The sequence below is a fragment of the Echinops telfairi genome, unplaced genomic scaffold (assembly GCF_000313985.2).
Source record: "Echinops telfairi isolate 266 unplaced genomic scaffold, ASM31398v2 ScPeMD7_7466;HRSCAF=8504, whole genome shotgun sequence".
NCBI lineage: Eukaryota > Metazoa > Chordata > Mammalia > Afrosoricida > Tenrecidae > Echinops > Echinops telfairi.
The window spans coordinates 2,401,853-2,402,730 of NW_022111366.1; the positions used below are offsets into that span (position 1 = coordinate 2,401,853).

Genomic DNA, 878 nt, shown 5'->3' on the forward strand with positions numbered 1-878 from the left:
AGAAACCGGCAGAGATAATAATATGCACAAACACAAGACAACAAAGCGAAGCAACAAAAGAAACAACAACAATGGAAACCAATGACAAAAAAAAAGCCTGTAAATAGTTCAAGGTCTGTTTGTTGACCTTTAGGAGTGTTTTCCCGTCGAGTCTGATGGGGTGCCATGGCCTGGCACAAAAGTCTGTTTTTGGTACTCCCTTGGGACTTCCTTGCTCTGCTCCTCTTGCTGTTCTGTTGCTTGCACTAGTGTTTTGCCTCCGTGAGGTGGGGTCAGATTGGGCGCAATTCCCACACTGTGTCTCCAGTGTTTTCCTCTGTAGGGCTATGGGTCAGTGAGGGATGTCATGTCTTGTAGTGGGACTGACCATACAGCCCTCTCTGTGAATTGGCTGCTCTGAGCAGGTAGAGATCGTTCTCAAGATTTGGTGGGCCAGGATGTGCTCCACTCTCTCTTTCTCACCCTTCATTTGCTCACATGTGCTCTGATTAGACATGTCCCTCTCCCTGAGCTGTGACTTCAGTGCTGTCCTCTGAAGTAAATTCTTCTGGGGGGAGGGAGCTCCTTGCTTTTCAGTGAATTCTCCCAGAAGACTTGCCTGAAAGGAGCTCCCACAATCTTGTGTGAAAGTCACATTCTTTTCTTCTCTTAGCAGAGTGAATCACCTACCCGGGTTTCCATGCAAGAGACTTAGAAAATGCTGGCAAATGCAATGTAGACCTGGATGGGTTGAAATGTCTGTTTATTTTCCTACAGAGTTCTTAACCTGGAGCAGCAATTCATGCAACAAGCCACAGCACTTCCTGTGCAAGTACAGACCATAGAGCAAGTCGCCAGATCCGGCCGACCCTTGCCTCTTCCTTCTCTGCCCTGCTGAC

The 878-nt window shown here is 47.8% G+C and overlaps 1 protein-coding gene across 1 annotated transcript in view; it reads left to right on the forward strand.

Annotated features, from left to right (window-relative positions):
• The window catches only part of REG4 (regenerating family member 4), a 13,365-nt gene extending 12,497 nt beyond the window's left edge, over positions 1–868 (forward strand). The window contains exon 4 of the mRNA XM_013007789.2: positions 759–868. Coding sequence (XP_012863243.1) covers positions 759–824 — 66 coding nt within the window. The 3' untranslated portion in view covers positions 825–868. The remainder of the gene's footprint in view (positions 1–758) is intronic.
• Positions 869–878: the final 10 nt, after the last annotated feature.